This window comes from Crocuta crocuta, unplaced genomic scaffold (assembly GCF_008692635.1).
Source record: "Crocuta crocuta isolate KB4526 unplaced genomic scaffold, BGI_CrCroc_1.0 scaffold1121, whole genome shotgun sequence".
Taxonomy (NCBI): domain Eukaryota; kingdom Metazoa; phylum Chordata; class Mammalia; order Carnivora; family Hyaenidae; genus Crocuta; species Crocuta crocuta.
The window spans coordinates 42840-44392 of NW_027530633.1; the positions used below are offsets into that span (position 1 = coordinate 42840).

Consider the following 1553-nt stretch of genomic DNA (forward strand, 5'->3'; position numbering starts at 1 on the left):
ACAGCACCAACATTGATATAATTTGATCATCTCAGCTTGTGGTTCCTACACAGAGATGTGGGTGGCTTTCAACAGTATCCCAGTATACGTGGGTCATCCTTTCAGGTCATTCCACGTAGCTCAAACATTCTTCTGGAAATCATTTTATTAAAAAACTTTTTTTTAATGTTTATTTTTGAAAGAAAGAGTGAGAGCCAGGGAGGGGCAGAGAGAGGGAGACACAATCTAAAGCAGGCTTCAGCCTCTTAAGCTGTCAGCACAGCCCGACGATGACACAGGGCTGGATCTCACAAGACATGAGATCATGAGCTGAGCCGAAGTTGGACGCTTAATCGACTGAGCCACCTAGGAGCCCCTCAAACATTCTTTTTTAATAACTGCATGATATTCCATAGTATGGGTATACCGTAATGTATTAGCCATATCCCTATTGATGAACATTCAGGATTTTTCCCTAATTCTTCACAATACTCCAATTAATACCCCTGTGCATGTATCTTTGCGTATTTGTCCAAGCACTTCTATATAGTTGAGCCCTGTAAGTGGTNTAACAATTAACTTTTAATTTATTTCCCCTTTTTTCATCATAAGTAAGGCTGCAATAAACGTAGGAGTAATAATAATAGATTTGTCACAAAGTCACCCCTGTGGGTATAAGTATTATGTGACTGCTATTTTATTTATTTATTTAAAAAAATTTTTAACATGCATTTTTGAGAAAGAGTGTGAATGGGGTTGAGGCAGAGAAAGGGAGACACAGAATCCAAACCAGGCTCCAGGCTGTCAGCACAGAGCCAGAGGCAGGGCTTGAACTCAAGGACAGTGAGATCATGACTTACGCTGAAGTCTGACGTTTAACTGACTGAGCCACCCAGGCGTACAGTTGCTATTTTAGAAGTTAGAAAATAATATTTCCTTTAAAGTTAAAATGAGCAGAATTGGCTTTAATTTGTTTTGTTTTCTTTTAGTTATTAGGTCCTTTGATGTCAATAAACCCGGCTGTGAAGTTGATGACCTTAAGGGTGGTGTAGCTGGTGGTAGTATTCTAAAAGGAGTGTTAAAGGTGAACTGGAATTTGATTGTTTTTGTTTTGTTTGCTTTTCCCTTGTGTCTTTTTTTTAAATGTTTATTTATTTTGAGACAGAAATATTGAGATCACGAGTAGGGGAGGGGCAGACGGAGAGGGAGAGAAAATCCCAAGCAGGCTCCACACTGTCAGCACAGAGCCCGACATGGGCTTAGTCTCATGAACCATGAGATCATGACCTGAGCCGAGGTTCAGAGTCAGATGTTTAACCATTTGAGCCACCCAGGAGCCCCTGTTTTTCCCTTGTCTTAATTATAAGGTGGATAGTATAAATACTCCTAATAGAAAGTAAAATTTGTTTTCTTTCTGAGTATGGAGCATGTTTCATATGGAGATAGGTTTGTATGGGAAGTAGTTAGCAACAGTTGTATGAATGGTTCTGGTTTTGAAGCTCCGTGTCTGCTTTTTTTTTTTTAATAGCAATCTTTGACATAGAGAAAGAATTGCCTTTTGAATTATGGGGTCT

The 1553-nt window shown here is 39.2% G+C and overlaps 1 protein-coding gene across 1 annotated transcript in view; it reads left to right on the plus strand.

Annotated features, from left to right (window-relative positions):
• LOC144235134 (eukaryotic translation initiation factor 2 subunit 3) overlaps positions 1-1553 on the plus strand; it is a 21225-nt gene that overhangs the window by 9272 nt on the left and 10400 nt on the right. Inside the window, exon 8 of the mRNA XM_077768541.1 lies at positions 969-1063. Within this exon, the coding sequence (XP_077624667.1) occupies positions 969-1063 (95 nt within the window). The remainder of the gene's footprint in view (positions 1-968; positions 1064-1553) is intronic.